Here is a 22,768-nt window from a genome sequence, read left to right on the forward strand (position 1 = left end):
TCTTCATCTTCCACTCTTCCCTGACAAGGCAACACAAATAAATGAGTAAAATAAGGAGGGGAAAAGGCCAGGAAAGCCCTTCCTTCCTTCCTTCCTTTCCACAGCCACACTTACGCACTCACGCTTAGGTGCACAAGTATTGGGACGCCTTTGTCATCATCAGCGTAGTTTACAGATTAAACAACCAGTATAGCTATGATTTTTAAACTTCAGTCATTTTGGAAAAGTGTGATTTTTAAAGTCAAAATATAATGTTAATAATGTCATATTACAATTAAAATATATGGAAAATAAAAAAACACAAAGAGAAAGAGCAAACCATTGAAAAATTTGGAAACAATGTTAACTAACAATTAACAGTGTTAACACTTTGGACACCCCCGACTTATCGTCCTTAGAGCTGCGGGTGCCTTCATCAATCTACGGTCCACTGCTATCAACCCAGTGTTACAAATACTTCATCGTTCATCTTTTCCTCAACACAACAGAGAAAAACAACCACATTCTTGCCAAACTCGGCCTATCTGGTGAACCATAAAGCCACTAAATATACTTCACTCTAATATATTTCACTTTTGGAAGAAACTTTTTATCCAGTGAATGCATTCATATTACGTTTCCATTAGGAAGGTCTGCCTACACACCTACACACACACACACACACACACACACGAGTCCCTGCAATACTGAACTTGAATAAGACGAGACTAGAAGTGATCTTTTACCATACCAAGTGACCATATGCATCCTGACACGCTCACAAAGTACACGTTCCTCTTAAACAAAGATTGTTCACACCTATTTCTGTAGCACTTTCAAGTGATGCAATACTGTACTTCTCATTTAAGCATTCATGTTCTCATCATAGTGACTTTTTTAAGAGTGTAACAATACTGAAAGAGTGATAGACAGCGAGATCCAATCAGTCAACAACAAAAAAGAAAATATTGCAATACTTTGTGTGTGTTTTCTCTTTCTACAGTCTTTGTCTTCTCGATGCTGTTTAACCATCACGGCAATATCAAACCTTCATGTAAACGTGTGTGTATATATACATAGAAGAAATAACTTTCCTTCAATTTTATTGTGTGGAATGAATGATATGTGCATTTATTTATTACGGAAGAACCACTGTTGAATAAACTATGTTCTTATTTAAATGGTGTGTTTTCTTTGCAACACAATACAATATTAGGATTAATTTTTTTACATAAAACATTTGTATTATGGAAATTAGTATCATAACGCACTAATCTCCCATTTAAATGTAATGTATTTTTTCCCTTAACATTTGCATAAATTAAAAAAAAAAAGCTTAAATGCTTATCATGACTTCCGCTTCTCGTTGGCTTTTGTTAAAAATAATTGTAATTGCCGGTTTACAGCGCCGCCCTGTGGCCACAAACGGTACACTTTTAAACGCAGCTTATTTCCGGTGTGTTGCTTCTGCTAAAAATCACCATATAAGTACTGCTTTAAACCTACCGTCAGCTGTCCATTGATATTTAGGATTGACATCTGTATTAGTCTATTCTACGGTAGTGTTGGCCACAAACCATACTAACAATAATAAAACATAGTATTCATGTAAAAATACTGCACTTCTGCTAGTGGTGGGCGCCCTCTACCGGAAGACCTGTGAACTACACGCATAGAGCACACAGAAAGGCATCAATCATGTGGTATACTTATGACACATCGGTATGCAATATCGATTAAATATAAGAGCTGTGGCCCTTGATATTTTAACACATAACGGAGATAGGCAGCAATAATGTTTTCCGAATTTCAACTTACTCGTGTTGTCAGTGCGCCCTCTGGTGGATGTCCTTTGAATTACAACCATGTCAAGACAAATTGGCTATACCGTACGGTACAGACTTCTAATACAAAACAAACGAGACAGAATTGATTTCTTTATTAACATCTTTTCTTACAAGAATGTATGTGGCTAGTAGTGAAGTACAACCAGTTGCCCAACAGAAAAATGTCATTTAAACGTCACTTTTCCCGGGTAAACGTACGTTCAAATGGCTGTATTACTCGTCACAACAGGAAGGTGTTAACTTCAGCTCCGAAACGTAGAAAGGAGCTACCTGACTTGAGCCGAGAAGAAACCTTTCTTTGTTGCTTCCAACAAACTTTATTCCAACGTGTCAACAGAGGCCCTCCACATGCCGTCTGGGCCCTCTCGACTCCGGCTCGTGACTGCCCAGGGTTCAAAGGTCATCCAAGTCCCCGCTACGTAGCTGTCCAAGGCAATGCCTGTAACAAAGGCTAACTGGCACATCCACGCATTCCAGCTCATACGTGACGCAAATAATATAAAACAATGTTTCATATTTTAAAAGTGTTCCACGGGACAAACGAAGAGTTGCGAATTAACGTGAGTGTTCGTAACTCTCCAGTATGAGCATTTATTTGCTGCTCTCTGGTGGAAAACAAAAAAGACACTTTCTTCACATATTGTGACATTCAGACGCCTTTAACATTGTACACTCATAAATATTATTCTTGAAAAGTCAACATCTGAAGAAAACATTTTGAATATTTAGGGTCCATTTAAAAAATGTACAAGTTGTCATTAGGATATTTGCCCTCAATGTGAATGCCAATTATTTAACTATTGTATTATTTTCTGATTTACTCCAAAACATTGTACTACTAGCATACTTGAGTAGGTTTTAAATAGATTTTTTTTCATTTATAGAATACTTATTTTGCATGCTGATCGCCATGGGGAAATACCTGCGTCATAGTAAAGTCACTTGGAGGCCATTTTAGGTTCACTGGAAGAAATTCAGTTAAAAACAGACATTTGTAAACCTCAGGCACATTTAAAAGAAGCTGCCTATTTTGTATACATTTTGTGAAATCGGGACTAAGAAGAACTTAAGTGTTTCGTTAGCTGGCAAACTGCTACAATGCTAGCCAACTCTTTATCAGCTTGATTCAAATGATGAAGAGCAATTTTCTAGAACGTTTAAGAGTAGAATAAATCCTAATTTTCTCCCAGTAGGTTCTTTATGTGGTCCAACATGATATAGTTCAAGTTCGATGAATGTTAAAACGCACATTTACTACTTGAACTTGCTCCGTGGCGACGAATGGCAATGGCTTGTCTGTTGTCATTACTCGGCTGCGCCACCAGGGGGCTCCACTGCTCCACGTGGAGAGGAAATGTGCTAAGAGGAAGGAGTTTAATGTAAACAACAACACGTGGTTCCAAGTGGGGAACAATCAGACACAGTAAATGTGATGTAACAACACTTTAGACCCCATGTGGACATGTTTTGGGTTTCTCTCAAAAGTATTTAACTGTTATGGCTGAGAATAAACCTCCAAAATAGTTTTTTTGAAGGTCAGTTCTTCTTTAGGTGACAGGTTCAGACCAGCAGCAATGCAGTGTGGTCCTCGTGTTTATTCTTCACATGGTGGCCCGCTGTCCCTTCTGGGGTTCACTTTGTCTTGTAACAAAAACACGCTCTTTGCTCAGTAACAGCCACTGAGCACTTTTTCAGACAACAGCGCATCATCTCGCCGTGCCTGCTTGATCGAGCCGCTGTGACCTCTTCCGCTTTTTAAGTTCGCACTTACGTGGGCTCAGAGGTGTCAAAAAAAAACAAAAAAAAACGCTGCCAGCTCAGAGGGCTTTCTCGTGAGAACAGCTGAAATTCTCGACCTTCAGATCCAGCTGGGGTGAGCGTGTTAGGACTTTTGCTCTGCAGTGGTGGCGGGCGTGGCCACGCTCTCTGGTTTGACAATCTGGTATGTGATCAAGTATTCTGGGTAAGCCTGTCAACAACAACAAACAAACTCAGGCTTTAGCGAAACCATGACAACAACCCCAAATACAGCTGAAATGATCATTGTGGACACAGCAGCACGAGACCAAGCGTGCATGTACAGACCTGCTCCCCTCTGTAGATGACGTACTCCGCATAGGCCAGTCCATTGACACTAGGCCGCCCAATGACTGAGTGATGCCCGGGAGGCGCATGGGCCATCTTCATGGCACTAAACTGCAGAAAGGACTTCCCCAGTGTCACTCTGCAGAACAGCATCTGCCTGAAATGCAACGCACGAGTCAGCACAAGCGAGGGGGGGGGGGACAAGGTCCCGTCTTGGAGGAAGTCAAGCCACTTTAACCGACTTCACCTGTGACACACGTAGCAAGATCTGTCTTTGTGGGTGGGACACCCCGTGCCCCCGCCTATCCCGTAAACGTACTGGTTGCTTTTAGAGGAGTTCTCTGCAAAATAGATGCCGGCACCAAACATGCCGCCGATGTAAGCGTGGCGCTCGTCGAAACCTTTATGGATGATGGCGTTGATGAAGGGAGAACCTGGCGGGACAAGGAAGTGTTATAAGGTGAGTGATAATAACTTATACAGTATATTAGAGTTACGCTCGGTTTATGAGATCGTTTCATGTCTTTATTCAACACATCACGCACTCGCACACTTTTGGAAGTCATCATTTCATGTAGCCTGCATAAAGTGGTGAGTTGAATTGTTTTAGTTCCTCAGTCCCTGAGTCAAATGCGAGGTCAGGGGTCGGCAACTTTTACAATCAAAAGAGCCAGTTTACCACTCGCTCACTAAAGAAAAATAGACTGGAGCCACAAAACATGATTTAAAAACAATCTATGTAAATATAAATCTATGTAGATAAAAATATCTTATAAACTTTCGAAAGTTTGAATTTTTTAATTTATTTGAACAAGTTTTAACAGCCGAATCCAATAAATAGAAGTGAAGTGTTCATTTGTGATGGATGCCAACTCATAGGGTAATGATAGTATCATCTTGGTTAAACCTCGGAAGAAATGTGAAGCAAATTGCGAGTCTCCAAAGATTTTGATTGACTGCCAGATTTGGAGGTATCAAAGTAGTTCAGAGGAGAAAAAGCAAAAAAATCATGACAAATATGCTTATTTTCCCCATTCGGGTGTTAAAAAAAAACTTGAGCATTGCAAAGGGAGCCACAACAAAGAGGCTTAAGAGCCTCATGCGGCTCTGGAGCCGTGGGTTGCTGACCCCTGTGCTAGTTCTTTTTGTTTGTTAAACTGTCTGTCATGATTCCACACGCCTCTCAGTGGATGACATGCTGAATCTGAGCCAAAAGTCTGCAAGTGACAAAAAACGACTTGAACCTGAAACACAAAGATCTGAAACTGTAACAAAAACAACAATCAGCTCATCAAATTGAACGTTCATTTCAACATTTCCGGTAGTAATCAGTGCTACCTTTCAGCGCCCCTCATAACTTGAGTCCAATACTAAACCTGTACTGGTGACCAGTGTGGCACTGCATGGTGTCACATGACATATTTACCATGAAAAAGCATGCGCTCGTTGTGGTGGTTGTGATTTTCATCAGCTATCTCCTTCTGTCTGTGCGCGTACCGCTCTCGTAACTTCTTGTTCACCACCTTCTGAATCTGTACACAAAGAAAAAAAAAAAAAAACTCGCTCATTTTCGGGATTCCGACTTGAACGTTGACAACTAAACAGATGCCTCACCTTGATGATGTTGTACTGACTGAAGACTCCGCCTGCGTTGCCGCCATCACGGTGCTCTCTGATGGTGCTCTGGAGCTGAGGACACAAAGGCGATGAGTAAGAAAGTTTTTACATATCAAAAAGATGTACAGGACAAAAACATCTTTTGTCTTTGCCTCAGCCTTGTGTGTTCCGTTAGAAAGCGATGGCATTCAATTTGCATATCTAATTAATAACAACACTGTATGTTCAAAACCGGCTATAACAAGCAGCTCTGACTGACATTTGGTAGTCTAGCAACAGCAGCTCCTTCTATTATGTTCTATTCCAATTCTTAAGATGAATATGAGAAAGGCTGTACGGCTGCACGGCGACCGAGTGGTTACCACGCAGGCCTCACAGTTAGGAGATCCGAGTTCAATCCCCCCCTCGGCCATCTCTGTGTGGAGTTTCCATGTTCTCCCCGTGCATGCGTGGGTTTTCTCCGGGTACTCCGGTTTCCTCCCACATTCCAAAAACATGCTAGGTTAATTGGCCACTCCAAATTGTCCATAGGTATGAATGTGAGTGTGAATGGTTGTTTGTCTATATGTGCCCTGTGATTGGCTGGCCACCAGTCCAGGGTGTACCCCGCCTCTCGCCCGAAGACAGCTGGGATAGGCTCCAGCACCCCCGCGACCCTTGTGAGGATAAGACCCCCCCCATCCCCCACCCCCCCAGCCCTTCAATCCCGTAACACCGTGCGTCTGATTTGCAAAGTAACACACGTAGTAATGGAGAATGAAGTAGCTCGCTTATTTAAAGCCTATGTTTAAAAAAAATCAGTCTGAATTCCAAGAAAAAAATCTTGAATACTTTAGCCAAATCCTGTATAAGATTGAAATACATCACTGGAGACATATTACATTTGAAATGACTTTGGTTCCAGATGACTGTTCTCATCAGTGTTGGAGCCTTTCACTGTGATATCTGCTGTCTCCTTCAATTCAATTGCTGTGGTTCCTCCGGCAGTAACGGTAATAAGACATGTCATCAACTTTACTGAAAATATGATCATATGGTTGAATATACACATTACACACGTGCAAAGTGATTGTCGGAAGTGTTTGAGGTTCACATGCGTGTGTGTGTGTGCCTACTTCCTCCTCCACCGACTGGAACTCCTTGTCATCCGGGGCCAGGTCGATGAGTACGGTGCCCTGGCTGGAGCAGTGGAACGTCAGGTACGGGTTGGCACCTACAAACACAACATTTACATTATTAGATTTCAGACGCACGCCGCACAGGCAAATGCGCGTTTCTGCGTGTTGACTGACCTTGCTGACCTCCTAGCAGCCGCTCGATGCCCTTGATGAGTTTGTGTCTGTGCCCGTAGGCGTTGATGCCAATCTCTTTGAGCTCCTCATGACCCATATCTGCCAGCACGTCCAGCGAGATCTGCTCGGAAACAGCAAAGAACGCTTGTCATGTTTCTTAAAATAGCATTGTTTTTCGTAATGGCGGTAGACGACCATAATGCATTCCAATGATGCTTATAAAAGAACAAATCGACGGTAATTTCTCTCAAAAGTAGCACAAATTATAATTGTTTTAAAATCATTCATCATGACAAAACACTAATAGAAGCAACATTTGGCACATTAAAAACATAAAAAAACACTTAATTTCCATAATTACACTGCCTCGTCTGCCCTTGAATTTGCATTTAGTTAGCTAATTTTTATGCTTGAAAAATGATTAGTTTACGCCAAGAATATGCAGAATTCGCGTAAATATGTATTTGATAACAGGTTGTGATCAACCACAAAACAGCGATCATTAATTAATGGACTAATTATTCAAAAACACGGTAGAGTGAAGACGTGATGTTGGAAGTGCCAAGTAGCCACCAGCTAGGGATGACAGTAAATCTTTATTGTGGCCACTGTGCTATGAATAAATGTTCAAAATACCAGCAATTCTGCTTCAAGTATTTCTTTCCAACTGTGGAGAAAGTCATTTTATCTCTCCAGCTTCATAAATGACAGTGTTTCTAATCCCCAGCTTATAGTTCCTTTCACAGTTTTAGTCCCTTTTCTTTCAAAGCGGAGGTCGCATCAAAGCTAACAGAGGCGGGTCGCCGCTGCCTATTCCACATTGCCAGCAACACCTGAGGCTCGCCTCTCCCAGAAGCAATTGCTGCGAACCAAACAGTATTTTATACATCATATCAGATGCTGGTGCAATGTGATGATCTGATAGAGGGAAGTCGAGTCGCTATGGGAATATGCACGCAAGGCATGGGTGATCTTTGTGGAGAAGCTCACTCTTGCTGAGAAAAGGCAGCAATAAAAGTCAAATGCTGCAAATGTCAGTGGGAAATATAGTGACCATCAAATACCGTCAAATACTGAAATTGTATGTATTTCTTTCATTTCCAACACCAGCAGGTAATGTCACAGCCACAAGTTCTGAAGCAAGCAGTGGATAATAATTGGCATACTGCAGACACAATGGGTCTGACAAATATTCATGAGCGCTAGTTTAACACGGCGTGCAGAAAAGGTTAATGAATGCACGGCGGTCATCGAGCAACGGATCAAAGCGATAGCCGTGAAGTTTGCAAGTTTGTTGATGGAGGGAAGTGTAAAAAAGGGTGTGTGAACTCTCCTTTTTAAATGGTAACCTTAATCTGCTCTCGTCTGGGCTGCCGTCTTTTCTGTTTGGAGAGATGAGTGCGTTGGGGGATATGGCAGGGAAAAAACAGGAGGAGGTTGTGCGTGCATTGGCAGAGTGTCAGACGCTGGTCTGATCTCGCTGACAGTCCTGACGCAGCCGTAAGACACTGTCTCACAAAATTAACCTGGAAGCAAATAATGAAGCGGCGGCAACCTTCTGAGTGGAATTGAGGGGGAAATTTTAATCACATTCCCTGGATGAACCGATAAAGAAGAAGGCAACGTAGGCAACGAAGGCGCAAATCACTCATTTGAATTGACAGATGTGGCCTGTTCGATAGAACGCAGCTGGACTGGAGTCTAATGCAGCTTGTTGTTGAAGGGGAGAAAATACACAAGCGAGGCCCACATAGTGAAAAGTCAATAGGACGTAATATTCATTCATTCATTTTCTACCGCTTATCCTCACGAGGGTCACGGGCGTGCTGGAGCCTATCCCAGCTGTCTTCGGTACACCCGGGACTGATTTTACTGACCATTCAGATTTTTTTAAACGTAGGCTTTAAATAAGCGAGCTACTTATTCTCCATTACTACGTGTGTTTCATTCATTCATTCATTTTCTACCGCTTTTCCTCACGAGGGTCACGGGGGTGCTGGAGCCTATCCCAGCTGTCTTCGGGCGTAAGGCGGGGTACACCCTAGACTGGTCGCCAGCCAATCACAGGGCACATATAGACAAACAACCATTCACACTCACATTCATACCTATGGACAATTTGGAGTCGCCAATTAACCTAGCATGTTTTTGAAATGTGGGAGGAAACCGGAGTACCCGGAGAAAACTCACGCATGCACGGGGAGAACATGCAAACGCCACACAGAGATGGCAGAGGGTGGCATTGAACTCGGGTCGTACAGCCACTACATTGATATATACCGTATAAGTTGTTCCGGAGTATAAGTCGCACAAGGCCCAAAATGCATAATTAGGTAGAAAAAACCCCATAAATAAGTCGCACTGGAGTATAAGTCGCATTTTTTGCGGGTAATTTATTTTATAAACTACTTGACCAAAACAGACATTACGTCCTCTTGGAAGGCAAGTTCTAACAATAAAAGAATAGAGAACAGGCTGAATAGGTGTAAGATATGCTAACACAATGCTTATTCAGCTACACAAAAAATAAACATGAACAGAAAAGGTGTCCAGTGTTTATGTAACATAAACAGTTTTTTCATTTATAAGTCGCTTTGGAGTATAAGTTGCAGGAACAGCCAACCTATGAAAAAAAGTGTGACTTATAGTGCGGAAAATACGGTATATAAGAAAAAACTGCATCTGAGCTTTATCATACAGGTGAAAAAGCCGTAATATTTTGACTTTATTCTCGTACAACTACAGCTGTTTTCCATTTATCCTGTTTTTTTTTCTCCAACTATTTCAAGTTTCTTCAAGTTTCTTCTCATATTTATGACTTTACAGTACATGTTGACTTTACTCTAGTGCAGACATTAAATAACAACCCTGTAGTCACCTTTACACTCCTATTATTCCTATTCTCTGTTTACAACACATCGCTAATACGCAAGCACACAATGATGGCCACGGCTTTAAGCATAGCATTATCGCAAGCTAACTAGGTAGCTTCCAATGTATTTATTCTAAACTAAAGAAAATGTCTCAAACGGAGTGGGAAAGAAAAAGTAAGAAGCTAAAAGCCTACCACTTCCACACAGAATGGAGGAAACTTTTTTTCACATTGGACATACTGTCACGATCGTCAAGTTAGCCTATGTGACAGTTTAGTTATTTTCCGCTTCTATGCCTGCTTTTTCCTTTTCACTCGCACCTGTGGCTATCTGCATACTGGGGTCGCGTCACAATGCCAAAGCTGAGACGTAACACATACCATGCCATTATACAACTACGGTATGGTATAATTGTTCTATATTGAAGTGGTTTTTTGATAACATTTTTGAGTGGATGACACAGATTAATCGGATATACATAGTTAGCTAAGGGGAAAATTGTTTTAGATTTTGTGCAATTGTAGTAGTGGGTGGTATTGTTTACAGTAACGTGAAGTGGAGCACAATGGTTCAGAGTAAAATGAGTGCAAGTGATGTAAATGCTTCCAGATGAGTGGTTGTTCATGCTGTAGTGAGATGCTGCATACTTTTTCTTTCCACACACAGACGACGCTCGCCTCCATCTCACCACTCGGAATATCAATGAAGACTTGTTTCCCTTCAGGGGAATTAGGAGAAACACTCAGGCTGCATATTGCCTCCACTCTTGACTTCAGTGCTTGGACTTCATCCAGCTGTCACTTTCAATTTCTCTTTCTGCTTCTGTCTGCTTGCTTCTTCCTCCTGCCATCTCCCTGTTTGTCTCATCTTCAACATGCTGCTTTCCCACTCCCTCCCGTGGCCACCTTTTCACACATGCTTCATCTTCTCAGAGAAGTACCTGTTCCCTCTGGAAGATGTCTCGGAGGTGATCCAGTCCCAGACTCTTTAAGAACTGGTTGATGGTCATGTCAAGTAGTGCTGGAGAAAAGAGGGAGAAGCAGATGTTTACAGGGATGTTTTCAACCTGTGCGCACGTTTTATTGTTAATTTTTGACGTGTACTTACTATCTCCTTCCTTCCTGTCCGAGCTAGATGCTCCATCTGCCGTTCCTGTGGCACCACCCACCGTGATGTCGCTGAGGGGCGTGCTCAGGTTGTCGATGCTGCTGGCCGCTGACAAGCAGGACGACGGTGATGGTGAGGGAGAGATGACCACGCCCCCTGTGGCGCCGGCTGTCACCACGCTGGCACTCACCTGGAGGCGAAAAAAGAAATGAATTTAGGATAAGATAAGGTATGCCTTTATTAGTCCCACAAGGGGAAATTACAGATTTACAGCAGCAAAAGCAGAGTACAAAAAGCACACAAGAGTAGAGAAAATCAAAGGACATCACTATTTACAGCTGTGGACGTGTTGATCAAGTCACAGGATTATTGCAAGGTTATCGCATGGTTTACTGCACGGCTGTAGTCCAGTTTATAGAGTCTGACTTGCGATATCGCTCCTTCACATACTTTGTCCGCATCATCCTATATCACTAATGGAGCTCCTCAGTGCAGTGAGGGTGTGTTCAGCTTCTTCAACTCATAGTTGCCCTCTTTCTTGATGTTTACATCGGAACTCCAGGCAGCACCTCTTTCATGACATTCAAACATCATTTCATTTCGCCACACACCATTTTCAGTGCAAACATGCGGCAAAAACCAATGTCTTATATTTCTACAACTGTTGCAGCCGACAGCAGGTTCTTATTTACCTCTGTTGTACCTCCATTATTATCTCAAGGGAGTATTTTTCCTTGTCTCTGTCACAAATGCTTGCTCATGTGGGGTCCGATATGTTCTCTTTAAAGCACAGCGAGCCTGAATTGTGTATTGTTTATAAAATGTATATACCATATTTTCCGGACTATAAGGCGCACTTTTCTCATAGGTTGGCTGTTACGACTGCGACTTATATTCCAGAGTGACTTATAAATGAAAAAACTGTTTATGTTACATAAACACTGAACACATTTTCTGTGCATGTTTATTTTTTGTGTAGCTGAATAACCATTGTGTTATCTCATTCAGCCTGTTCTCTATTCTTTTATTGTTATTACTTGCCTTCCAAGAGGACATAATGTCTGTTTTGGTCAAGTAGTTTATAAAAGAAATTACCCGCAAAAAATTGCGACTTGCGTATGTTTTTTTTCTACCTAATTATGCATTTTTGGCCTTGTGCGACTTATACTTCGGAGCAACTTATAGTCCAGAAAATACGGTATGAATAGAACTGACCTGACTATTTTTTACAACAAAACTTTGTGCCTAAGACAAAAAATAACAACAAGGTGTATGATGTTATTGCCTCAGCAAAAAAACAAATTCAAAAATTGGCGCACTTGTAAAAAACATTCCCGGTGGAACCTCAGTTTTTGACCAAAATAGGTCTCGGTTGTCATACACACAGTCATCGTACGGCCAAACAGAAATAAATAATAATGATAGAAACCGAGGTTCCATTTTAGTTGTGTTGATAGGGAAACTGACTGCACCTTTGATTTGAACTACAGGAGCCATACTGTACCAAATCTAAAAATAAATATCTAGTATTGTTCCATCTTTGGCACTCACCACAGTGGCCTGTGGTTTCAGACAACTGGGCAGGGCGTCTGGTGGCATGGCGTCTATCAGCAACGCTCTGATGTCATCAGCCTGCAACAAAGAAATTCACGTCATTGATGCAGAACTCCGCCCCCCCACCACCAAAACACGCTTGTCTGGTTAATTGTAGGCTCTAAAATGTGAATGTGAGTGTGAATGGTTGTTTGTGTTCTGCTCCAACTGTTCATTATCTCTTCTTCCTATGCCTTCAATAGCTGTATGGAAATGCAAACAGTTTGGAAACTCTTGATTTATGTCTTCAGTCACTTGATTTTGTGTACTATATTGGGTAATATCAATGTGTAGGTGACTATAGGGGTGTTAGTTCCTGTCTAGAGGGCTCTAACAATGTTAAAAGTCATGTGTAGAAGATTGTATTCCATTTATAAATACGGGTTTGGAACCAATGAATTGGTGTAATATGACTTGATTATTTTGAATTTTCAAGAAAGAGTTTCGTACTGTTGCCAAGTCCAGCGGCGTCTGCCCCTCCTGGTTCTTCATGGTGGGATCGGCTCCGTGGGCCAACAGGAGAGCGCAGAGCTGAGTGCGCCCCTTCTGCGCCGCCTCGTGCAGGGGAGTAAACGCCCATTTGTCTGTGGCGTTGACGCACGTGTTGTACTTGATGAGCAGGGCGGCTATGTCAACATGCTGGACCATGACAGTGGACACAGAATTACAGAAGGTGTAGAAGTACAGGAAATAAAACCCAAAAGAAAGCAGACAGAAAGAATCAAATCAAAACTAAAGTTGCACTGCGGAACCATGTGAATTATGACCCTCATCCAGAGCCTCCTTTTCCTGACTGGCCTTCCTTTCTTTTATTATTCTTGTTCTTATTGTCTATTGTTACACTGGCCTTGCTTATCTTGGCGACAACTACACAATGCAAGCCTCCCACTGAGAAGCAGGGAGACGCTAAATGGAGTGTTTGTGTGTCTCCTCTGGACCACAGAGCTCTCCAACTGCTCATCCAACATGTGTTTCATGACTCTTTCAGGAGCCCAGTGCTATTCAGGCACTCCATAAAAAAGAGAGACAATTTATTTTCCATCCCACATCCCTGGCTCTGTCCCTTTTGATTCATGGCATCCGTCTTTGCACACACATAAAGACATTTGTCGTTGTATATGTCTTACCCCGTATGAAGCGGCGTTGTGCAAAGGTATCAGGCCCCCTTTGTCTTGCGCGTTCACGTCGGCTCCGTGTTCTAACAGGTACTCGGCTACCTCCAGGTTGTTGTAGCCGGCTAGAGGGCGCCAAGGGAGAAAGAGAGCGATTGTTAAATAGTGGGAAAGTGAGTTGAGATGGAAAGAATAGAGCAGGGGTCTCCAACTTCGGCCACTATGGGAGCTACTTTGACAAAAAGAAAGGAGAGGTGAGCGATTTGGGTTTTATTCATATGGCTGGGAACATTTCAATCAGGGGTGACCAAACTTTTGCCAGTGAGGGCCATGTGCTGAAAAATGAAAGGGCAACGGCGTATATTTATATATATTTTGTCAAGCAACACATGTACATATGCTAACTGCTTATATATATTAATAAAACAATGCATCTCAGCTTTGTTATATAGGTAAAAAGGCCTATTATTAGTGTGAACTTACATCTTATTGATCTCTCTTTGTTTCCTGATAATATTCTTGTTACAATGACTTAATTCTTGCAAAATTATAGCAGTTTTTTCTTTCCGCTCTTTTGTTTTTTCCACAATTGTTTCAATTTTTTCTTGCATATTTTCGTACCTTACTTCTTTAAAAATTACATTGTACATTTTTGCTGCTGTTGTTTATTTTTGTTAGTTTCCTATTAAAATTAGAATAGAATAGTTAGATTCTATTAGTTAATTTCTATTCTTAGAATATGCTGTGGGTTAATTTAAAAAAAAGAAATGGCCCCCGGGGCCACACTTTGGACAGCCCTGATTTATAAAAATGCCCCTCACAAGCTACCTGTTGCAGACCCCTGGAACCTGGATATATCAGCATGTCAAACACAATATGAATACATATAATAATAATATATGCATAATAATATGCAACATTTGTATGACAAGCTATGCACTGTTTCATTATTATTTTTGGTTGGATGTAAAACATTCAGTAAGTTTTTATTCCACATTTTTCAGCCCTGAGGCTTGTCTGCAGGCTTCTTTTCCCCTTGACACTAAGTTTATGGAAGAGTACACATTACATTATTCATATAGAATCGATGGGTGCCGCACATTTAGCATTTCCATCTGGAGTCTTTAAAGCGCACTTCATGTTCACCACTTGACATTCACATCCATACTTGGTACACATGAAAGATGTGATACAATACCTAGTATCACCATATACAATAAAATGACAGCATATTGCAAATACACTCATTTTTAACACGTTTCTGATAATATTGAATGGAAGTTTCATTGTTATCAGTTAGCAAATTATATTGATTATTTTGACAGCAGATTTCACTGATTGCCTCATGACTACTGATATTCATATTAAATCACAGAAAAACCCTTGTGACAGCGCATAGAATCCATGACCCCTCTACGTATAATTCATTAGCATTCAATAATCTTGATCCTTCACAATGGTTGCGACTGTAGAGTGGCTCAGATCTCCTCTCTGAGCTTTTTATGATGTTCATTTTCACTTCCATTTTCACTTAATGTTGTGCACAAAGTAATTTACACTGATCCCTCGCCAACACCCGGAAATTCACTCATCACTGTCCGGACCCAAATAACCACGATAAAAGAGGGGTTACTGTAATAAACAAGGTTATACTTACTACTATTCTTTCGCTGCTGTAACTAGTTGTTGAGCGAGTAACGTGTAGAGCCCATTCTTAACCACCAAACGTCATAGTAAATGTAGTAAACTCAGCACCAAGCGTATCATGTTGTATATTATGCCTCCAGCTGAGCATGTTTTTCTGGCAGACGCTGCTGATATTATCAGCACAGCAAGCATGAAATGTGGATTTATGAGTGTTTGTGCCTCTGAGGTATCGTAGAGTGGAGGCTCTGAAGTAGACTTGGAAGTTTACAGATCCTGATTATGTGTGTGTGTGTCTTTGAGGGTGTGATCATTTCTGCCAAGTCCCAAGGACACTATAGTTTCTACATCCAGTACACCTGCAGAATCTAAGGAGATCCAGTAGTTTATACATCCGGTACACCTGCTGAATCTAGGGAGATCCAGTAGTTTCTACATCCAGTAGACCTGCAGAATCTAAGGAGATCCTGTAGTTTCTACATCAGGTACACCTGCGGAATCTAGGGAGATCCAGTAGTTTCTACATCCAGTAGACCTGCAGAATCTAAGGAGATCCTGTAGTTTCTACATCAGGTACACCTGCGGAATCTAGGGAGATCTAGTAATTTCTACATCAGGTACACCTGCGGAATCTAGGGAGATCCAGTAGTTTATACATCCGGGACACCTGCAGAATCTAAGGAGATCCAGTAGTTTATACATCCAGTACACCTGCAGAATCTAAGGAGATCCAGTAGCTTCTACATCAAGTACACCTGCAGAATCTAAGGAGATCCGATCCAGTAGTTTATACATCCGGTACACCTGCAGAATCTAACGAGAACCAGTAGTTTATACATCCAATACACCTGCAGAATCTAAGGAGATCCAGTAGCTTATACATCCAGTACACCTGCAGAATCTGAGGAGATCCAGCTACGACTGACACTGATTGTCCAAGTGTACCTACAATCTAAATCTCTGACCTTTTTTTATATATATAAAATAGAATAGTAACTAATCAAAGCATCCGTTACCTGCCAGGTGCAAAGGGGTGGAGTTTCGGCCCTGCGTGTCTCGACAGTTGATGTTGTCGGGGCTGCATAGCTTCTGCACTCTGGCCAGGCAGCCCTTCTTGGCCGCATCCAACAACGCCGCATCTCCTCTCAGCAGGTCCTGGATGTCTGTGTCCCCGTCCTTCACCAGGTCCAGGGGCGTGCTCCCGTCTCTGTTCTTCTTGGTGGGGTCTGCGCCATGCTGTAGACAGGATACAAATACTGTATCAGTAACAAATGACTTTGGAAACATTGCAATGTTGTCAAAAAGACGACAGGTTGTAAAGCAGTCATAAAGAAGCCGCAGGAGCAGACTTTCCCTCAGTCAACAGTCTCCTCGGTGATGCTTTTAAAGTGTCAATTTGAGATCAGCTCATTAAAAGCCAATGTTGTGGGCCCACTCCCTCGAGGATCCTTAGCTGGCTTAAAAATGCCTGTGGATGTATAACCTTCTCATTTCAGTCTGTGTTATGTGTTCATGTATTTTCCAAGAGCAGACTAGTAACGTAAAGAGAAAGCAGCGGCTTTATTCTGAGCACAACCGCTACATAAATAGGGACATAAGAAAAATGACAACAAACAGAGAAGACAAAAGAAAACCTACAGCTGAACTCTGGGCGATAGAACATCCAGAGCCAAGCAGATTAGCAAACAGCTCTGGTAGTACAAATGCTGTGTTTGTACTCTGCTGTGTCCGCATGAATGTCCAAGAATCACAATCGCTTAAATCCTTTCAAATGCTTTAACACATTTCAATTCTCACCTCTCGCCTTCTTTATCTCCATATAGGTAGAATTTTAGATACATCCCATTCGGTTGCGTGGATGCACCTACTGTTATGGATGGTGTTACTATATTAGTTAAAGTCACAACTCAAGGACGTGCAAACAATTGGAAAGCACAACAAATCTTGAGGCACACATTTCCCACTGTGATTGTGTGTTTGCCCATGCGTGTGCCCCCCCGCACGTGTGAATTCGGTTCTAATAATAATTTATGCGTCTCCGTATGGCAACATTGCAGTGGTGACGTAAGCGTGTCTGGAGGTGATTATGAAAGCAACAACAAAAACACAACTGGGAAGACAAACTGCAACACTTGCTGGTATTGCTCATGCAGACCGAGGTGACGGCCAAGTATTACATAACACCTTGCCCCGACTTGGATCAGAGAGCAGAAGCATAACACACTACCATTAACATTCCGAGGCTTTATCTTTAAAGCCATCAAGAATGGTGTTAATAGCGACACTAACTCAGTCTGGAAGGACTTCAGCAGAGAGATCTTACTTTTAGCAGCAGTTTGCAGATCTCGTATTTGCCCTTTGCTGCAGCCTCATGAAGCGGCGTGAACTTCCACAGGTCGGCCACATTGACCGAGGCGCCGTGTCTGACCAGCAGCTCAGCCACCTCGTAGTGACCGTACGAGCAGGCGTTATGGAGAGGAACTAGACCCCTGCAAAGGGACAACAATACACTCTGAAGATGCATTCATTTACAACACGGGCTATCCAAAGTGCGGCACGGGGGCTATTTGCGGCACATGGTTGCTTTTTTTTGTTGGACAAAAAAAAAATTAAACAAGAAAACAGCAAAAAATTTCATTTTATTTTACAAGAATAAAATCAAAATTTTAAAAAAGTTCTAATATTATGAGAACGAAAATAATATTAGGTGGGAAGGGAATAAAGTCAACATGTAAAAAAAAAAAACCCACACAAATCAATCAATCAAGAAAGTTGAAATATTGACAATATATCTAGCAAAAGTTCATACTAATAATAGGTGTTTTCACCAATGCCACAAAGCTGAGAAACTATCAGTGGCCCTTGCATCCTTGCATCCTCTCGTTCTTCAGCATGAGGCCCTCGTTGGAAAACGTTTGGACACCCCTGATTTACAACAATGAGCTCATATGCGGCAACTGTTACAGTAATTTGTATTTTTATGACTTTGTGTGGAACGAACCCTTTGTCCTTGGCGTGCACATCAGCCCCGTGATGCAGCAGGTACTCCACCACCGACACTCTGTTGTAGCCAGCAGCAAAGTGAAGAGGGGTGGAGTGTCGTCCCTCCAGATCTCTGCAGTTCACATTCTGAGCTGTGCACAGGGACTGCACAGAGAGAGAAGGAAAGGAAGAATAGATTTATAGCAGAACTCTTTGGATTGAGGATTTTTTTGAAATTTAGTAGAGGGTCTTTTCATGTATAAGGCAGGCCTCCCCCCGTGGAGATGCCAGAAGACTTCAGGGTAGGCACAGCGGTTTGAGAAAAATAAAGACAAACATACAGGAGATTTTTTTCGTTCATAGAAAGAGTCAACTGAGCAGAAACACCACAAAATATGCTCCAGAAAATCAGTTATTCAAGGAGTATCCCATGCTCTAATTCCATCATTTACTATAATAACGAAAAATACTTCATTCTCATAATAATGACTTTATTCCCTATGACTTTACACAGTCCCTTTTCGTACGTGTCTCTGATGTAAGCAAGGTCTTTTGACGATGGTGTCATCACCCTATTAATCACCTGATATAATTCATTTCAATATTATGAAGACAGACACCCCAAAAGCCAGGATCACTTTGAAGTGACAAATCTACCATCAAAGTAAGAAACAAAAGGAAAAGGAACACAGAATAGAGAATAACATTATTCCTCTGTCAAACAACCAAGATTAGTTCATAAAATCTAACATTCTGATACAGCGGCATGTTTTATTAGCTAATTTTGAAGCGTAAATTGAAAGACTGCGTCAGAAACTTTGTTCCCTGCTGTTGATATCATATATAAAATATCATCCAGACAATTTCTCTTTTACTGCTATTTCCAACCCAATGAATTAGCCTGACAAGGAGACATGACAACTGTCTCCTTGCATTCGTTAGATCCAATTCTATCTGAAAAGAAATAAAAACATCTTGTGTCTTACCAATCATATCTTACCTCATAATTTCAACTTTTTATCTCATATTTTTTACCTTTTATCTCATAATTATGAGATAAAGAGATTGGCATATTTTTTTTCCCTTTCAGTGGCGGTAACTGGGTACCTTAATGAAAAAGGTTGCAAGAAATCCAGAAAAGAACTGCCACATGTTCTATCTTTGAGCAGAATTACAAGTTAAAGGGGACCACTCTTTGGATTTAGTTGTGGTCTCCTATAGAGCAGCTACACACAATAACCTGCACAGAAAACTTTTTAGACTTTGCAGAATCTGCACCTATTCCAGCTGTATTTCCTTTCATTTGTGCTTCCCGCCAAAACGGCCTGTTTTATTTTATTCCACCCACGACCCGTCTTCGGGCACGCCCGAATCACGCTGTGATTGTTCACACGGCCAAAGTGAGTCCTAACTATGAACCATATAAGGAAGTCTGCCCCTCTGTGACATCACAAAGGGCAGTTTTACCACACCTTTTGAAACCGAGCGTTTTGAGCCATCCCAAACGTCTTTCAGGGCTCACTTCCAAATGTGCAAACCTCATTATTTGAAACTTTGGCATCATTTAACACAACATTCTAACTACATTTATAGGTTAGAAAAGTAGAAAAAGCAGAATAGTTCCCCTTTAAGTTTTTTTTTGGCTGAAACAACAAATAATATAACATCCATGAAAAAAATACAATACCTTGACGGTGTCCAGATCTCCAGCTTTAGCAGCTTCCAGAAGTCTGTAGTCCACATCTGAGTTTCTTACTGGGACGTTCTCTGTAGGGAAAACCAGAAGATAATGAGGAAAAATATATGGATACACTTAAAAATAAAATGCCATTGCTGCTTTCCCACTAGACGAAGGGTAGTAAGAAAACAGACCGAGCAGCAAAATGGGGACTGTGGACTATACTGAAGCTTCCAGAGGTAATGCACGGCAACAAGCTACTGTGAGCATGTTAATTTATCATTGTCTCGTTTTTTTATCATCCAATGCTACCAATGACAGAGTTATGAATTTGCTAAACCAACAAGGAAAGCCACAGGGTATCACTCTGCCCTCATTGTCACTATGAAAAACTCCCTCCTGCTTATCTTCTATCGCCAGCAGTGCGGCAACACAGGCACAGCAAATACACACCTCCAGAAACACCCCAGACCCTACCAGTGAGTATCTGCTGAACAGCCTCATTTCCCATCTGAGCAGCAGTGAAGCCCTGCAGCGACACCAGCGAGGCGTCTGCCCCGTATCCTAGCAACAGCCTGCAGGTCTGCAGATGCCCTGCTAGCGCCGCTCGGTGTAAGGCCGTCTGACCCAGGGTGTCCAACGCGTTCACCTGCAAACCGCTTGGAATTAAAACTATGCTATATATTGGTATGCACATATGTTATATGAGAGAACAGCAAGTTGTGCATGCTCAACATGCTCACCTGTAAAGCTTATACAGGTTAGAATTTTTTTATGCGTGATATATATATTTTTAACTCTTTAGAAGGTGGCAGGAAAGAGAACAGGACTAACAAAATACACAACTCATTCATTCATTTTCTACCGCTTATTGCGGGGGGTGCTGGAGCCTATCCCAGCTGTCTTTGAGCGAGAGGCGGGGCACACCCCGGACCGGTCACCAGCCAATCACAGGGCACATATAGACAAACAACCATTCACACTCACATTCATACCTATGGACAATTTGGAGTGGCCAATTAACCTAGCATGTTTTTGGAATGTGGGAGGAAAACCGGAGTACCTGGAGAAAAAACATGCAAACTCCACACAGAGATGGCCGAGGGTGGAATTGAACCCCGGTCTCCTAGCTGTGAGGTCTGTGCGCTAACCACTCGACCGCCATGCAGCCAAAATACAAATAAAAATGTACCTTGGCTCCATGTTTCTGCAGCACCTCCATGATGTCGTTATGAGCTCGCTCGGCAGCCACATGCAGAGGTGTCATGAAACTACAAAAAGGGGGGAAAAGAGAATATAGTTCAATGTGAACCTTTGTCCACCGTGTCTTAGCATTTACTGTTTTTAGTTTGTGCTCTAATGGTTGGAACCTTCAGAGGTACTTGATGCAGTTTTTGCTAAGAAACACTATCAGGTCAAATCAGGTGTAGTACTTACTCTTTATTCTTCTCATTGACGTTGGCTCCTTTTCGTAACAACAGCTCTGTCACCTGTTTCCTCTTGGGGTGTGGAGATGCAACTGCACAGTGCTAAATACACACACACAATGTATCTATGTATGTACATCCCTGCAGCGGCATCAAAAATCATTGCGAAAATTGCCGCGTGTCTTACCAGTGCTGTCTCGTGTGTGTGAGGGTGTTTGAAGTTGATGATCTCCAGCGCCAGGCTCCTCTTCGCCTTGGCCATGTCAGCTTCCCGAGCAGCTTGCAGCAGTGAATGGCCCTTAAACTCATCTTCACACACACACACACAAGAAGAAAATGTCAACATGTCAGCTGAATTGAAAAAAGAACAACTGCCATGGTTTTCTTGCAACTCAGAGCAACTTTTGACTTCATTTGACTGGTTTCTTGCAAGGCAGACTCACACAAGTGAGCATCTGCAAACGTTCAGACAAAAACACAACATTTTATTTTTCGGATTGAAATGACCCTGCAGGGTAACCAATATTTCACAAACTTCAAAGTTCTGTGTGAGAGCCAACGAGAGAAGAAACATGTTGTCATAACCAGTGGGGTCCAAAACATTGCAAACAACACACTATTAGGCACCAGAACCAAGTACTCCAACCTATACCAAATACAGTTATGAACATGTTCAACTACACAACCAATTAAAGAATATAAAAAAAGTTTGACAAATTCTTGTGAGTAAACATCAGCGACAGACTCAAAACCTTCTGCCTCTGTTTCATACACTGTCTCATGTAACAAAACAGTCCTTTTGCCTTGTACTGTATCATTTTGCGGAATTAAACAAAGCACCACTCCACACTAATGAATTCCAGAAAGAACTCATCGCCAAGTACGGAGATATACGGGAAGTCAGAATCAACGACTGGTGCCAGCCATCCTAGTGAAGAAAGAACTGCTTAAACTTTGTCCAATAGGGGCCACATAGTAAAATATGAAATAATAATAATAATAATAATAATAAACATTAACATTAAACCAACATTAACATATAACAAATCTTTATCATCATTATTAACGCCCAGCATCCCTACGTTCCCCACCATTATTACTAATAAAAACAACAATGGCCTACACCTGCATTGCATCTGACAAGCCCAACAAGCTCCCCAGAGCGCCACGCTATTGCCATCATTCATCAAATACTTGAAAATCATACCGGCATTTATGACGCTGTTTGCATATAAATAAATAAATAAATAGAAATGAAGCGTTTTGATTACATGAGAGTCTTTCCTTGAGCTCAGGGGTGGGCGCCATGTCCACGGAGCTCTTGCTGTGGCAGTTGAGCAGGGTGGGGTCAGCTCCATGGCTCAGCAGCAGGGAGCACACCTCCACACGGTTCTTGGACGCCGCCTCGTGGAGTGGGGTGAACTGCCACAGGTCCATGGCGTTTACACAGGCTCCATGCTGCAGGGAAATATAGTAAGTGCACGTATTGTCAGGATGTTGCTACACGGTCGAAAAGCTGCTTTCACGTGTGC

At 41.9% G+C, this 22,768-nt stretch overlaps 1 protein-coding gene across 2 annotated transcripts in view; it reads right to left on the bottom strand.

Annotated features, from left to right (window-relative positions):
- Positions 1–1,711: 1,711 nt before the first annotated feature.
- The window catches only part of tnksa (tankyrase, TRF1-interacting ankyrin-related ADP-ribose polymerase a), a 69,693-nt gene continuing 48,636 nt past the window's right edge, over positions 1,712–22,768 (bottom strand). For both annotated transcript variants that reach the window (XM_058051319.1, XM_058051324.1), the window contains 21 exons: positions 22,508–22,694; positions 21,424–21,545; positions 21,247–21,338; positions 21,002–21,080; positions 20,287–20,458; positions 19,819–19,898; positions 18,151–18,296; positions 17,473–17,638; positions 16,166–16,385; positions 13,521–13,630; positions 12,844–13,032; positions 12,352–12,432; positions 10,801–10,990; positions 10,634–10,713; positions 6,821–6,941; positions 6,644–6,741; positions 5,526–5,600; positions 5,338–5,443; positions 4,159–4,345; positions 3,912–4,068; positions 1,712–3,795 (listed from right to left, as the gene is read on the bottom strand). In XM_058051319.1, coding sequence (XP_057907302.1) covers positions 3,709–3,795; positions 3,912–4,068; positions 4,159–4,345; positions 5,338–5,443; positions 5,526–5,600; positions 6,644–6,741; positions 6,821–6,941; positions 10,634–10,713; positions 10,801–10,990; positions 12,352–12,432; positions 12,844–13,032; positions 13,521–13,630; positions 16,166–16,385; positions 17,473–17,638; positions 18,151–18,296; positions 19,819–19,898; positions 20,287–20,458; positions 21,002–21,080; positions 21,247–21,338; positions 21,424–21,545; positions 22,508–22,694 — 2,745 coding nt within the window. In that variant the 3' untranslated portion in view covers positions 1,712–3,708. The remainder of the gene's footprint in view (positions 3,796–3,911; positions 4,069–4,158; positions 4,346–5,337; positions 5,444–5,525; positions 5,601–6,643; positions 6,742–6,820; positions 6,942–10,633; positions 10,714–10,800; positions 10,991–12,351; positions 12,433–12,843; positions 13,033–13,520; positions 13,631–16,165; positions 16,386–17,472; positions 17,639–18,150; positions 18,297–19,818; positions 19,899–20,286; positions 20,459–21,001; positions 21,081–21,246; positions 21,339–21,423; positions 21,546–22,507; positions 22,695–22,768) is intronic.

Source organism: Doryrhamphus excisus, chromosome 2 (assembly GCF_030265055.1).
Source record: "Doryrhamphus excisus isolate RoL2022-K1 chromosome 2, RoL_Dexc_1.0, whole genome shotgun sequence".
Lineage (NCBI taxonomy): Eukaryota > Metazoa > Chordata > Actinopteri > Syngnathiformes > Syngnathidae > Doryrhamphus > Doryrhamphus excisus.